Source organism: Phalaenopsis equestris, unplaced genomic scaffold (assembly GCF_001263595.1).
Source record: "Phalaenopsis equestris unplaced genomic scaffold, ASM126359v1 Scaffold000002, whole genome shotgun sequence".
Taxonomy (NCBI): domain Eukaryota; kingdom Viridiplantae; phylum Streptophyta; class Magnoliopsida; order Asparagales; family Orchidaceae; genus Phalaenopsis; species Phalaenopsis equestris.
This window is the reverse complement of record NW_018164444.1, coordinates 75318601-75319965: the sequence shown is the minus strand read 5'-3', so window position 1 is coordinate 75319965 and position 1365 is coordinate 75318601. Positions and strand designations below refer to the sequence as shown.

The following is a 1365-nucleotide window of genomic DNA, read 5'->3' as shown; positions in this document are numbered from 1 at the left end:
TGTCCTACTTATAAGTTATTTTGGCAATTTTGTTTTTAGGTTCCTGGTATTTCAGACTTGGGTTTGAAGCCTAGAAATGTAAGTAAAGTTGGTATTCTTGGTGGCGGATTAATGGGTTCCGGGATTGCAACTTCGCTTATACTGAGCAATTATGAGGTGATACTTAAAGAAGTAAATGACAACTTCCTTCAGGCTGGGATTAGCAGAGTCAAAGGTAGAACTCATGGACATTAAGGGGTTGTATGGGATCACTTTTGATTTTGATTTTTTTGTATTTTGTGTTGTTTAGTGTTAACATGAAATAAAACATTTGTTATGTTATAATAAGCTTAGTTGTTTTTAAAAATACTTAAAACAATTTTTAGATGTTTGATTGTTTTTTAAAACAAGCTAGTTTGTTTTTGAAAATAAAAAGAATAAAAACATGAAAAAATGCACTTAAGAAACATGTTTTTAAATTAAAAGGAAAAAGAAAAACAAAAAACAAAAGTAATCCCAAATATGCCATAAATCTTCTTGTGGATGAACATTTTTTCTTTTTTTCATAAATCCATCATTCTTTTCCCTTTTAGCAAATTTGCATAGTAGTGTCAAGAAAGGGACAATAACACACGAGAACTTTGAGAAGACCTTCTCTCTTCTCACTGGTGTTCTTGACTACGAGCAATTTAGGGATGTGGACATGGTCATTGAGGTAATATGTTTGTGATGAACTAGCAAAATTTTGTGTTCTTTTGTAGCCAACTAAAAGTCTACTTCCATTTGATTCTTATGACAGGCTGTTATCGAAAATGTTGACTTGAAGCAACAAATTTTTGCTGATCTTGAAAAATATTGTCCTTCGCATTGCATTCTCGCTACCAACACCTCAACCATTGATTTAAACCTGATCGGTAAAAGGACGAAATCACAGAACAGAATTGTGGGTGCACATTTTTTTAGGTAAGTGGAATTGCTTCAATGCTTTGTTAAATGTTAGGGAAATTTACATACCTAGCACACAATTCTTATGTATTTACATATCTGATAACAAAACTTTCAGATTTACACACATAACCCTTTGTTACTTTAAGCCTATGCATGAAAATGTGTATTTCAATACTAAAAAGTGGTAATAGTGCTATTTTTTATCTTCTATTAATGATTGGAGTGCTTTAGGTGTGAGATATTTAAATACATAAGTATTTGTGTGCTAAATATTATTCTATAACTATATCATTGCCTTCCTCAGCCCAGCGCATATAATGCCGCTTCTAGAGATAGTGCGCACGAATAACACATCTGCTCAAGTTGTTGTGGACCTAATAGCTGTAGGGAAAAAGATACGCAAAACACCCGCTGTTGTCGGGGATTGTACTGGATTTG

At 33.0% G+C, this 1365-nt stretch overlaps 1 protein-coding gene across 1 annotated transcript in view; it reads left to right on the top strand.

Moving 5' to 3' along the window:
- The window catches only part of LOC110020153 (glyoxysomal fatty acid beta-oxidation multifunctional protein MFP-a-like), a 6810-nt gene that overhangs the window by 4941 nt on the left and 504 nt on the right, over window positions 1-1365 (top strand). Inside the window, exons 2-5 of the mRNA XM_020718158.1 lie at window positions 40-214; window positions 573-694; window positions 779-942; window positions 1232-1365. The exon at window positions 1232-1365 is cut by the window's right edge and continues 18 nt beyond it. Of these exons, the coding sequence (XP_020573817.1) occupies window positions 40-214; window positions 573-694; window positions 779-942; window positions 1232-1365 (595 nt within the window). The remainder of the gene's footprint in view (window positions 1-39; window positions 215-572; window positions 695-778; window positions 943-1231) is intronic.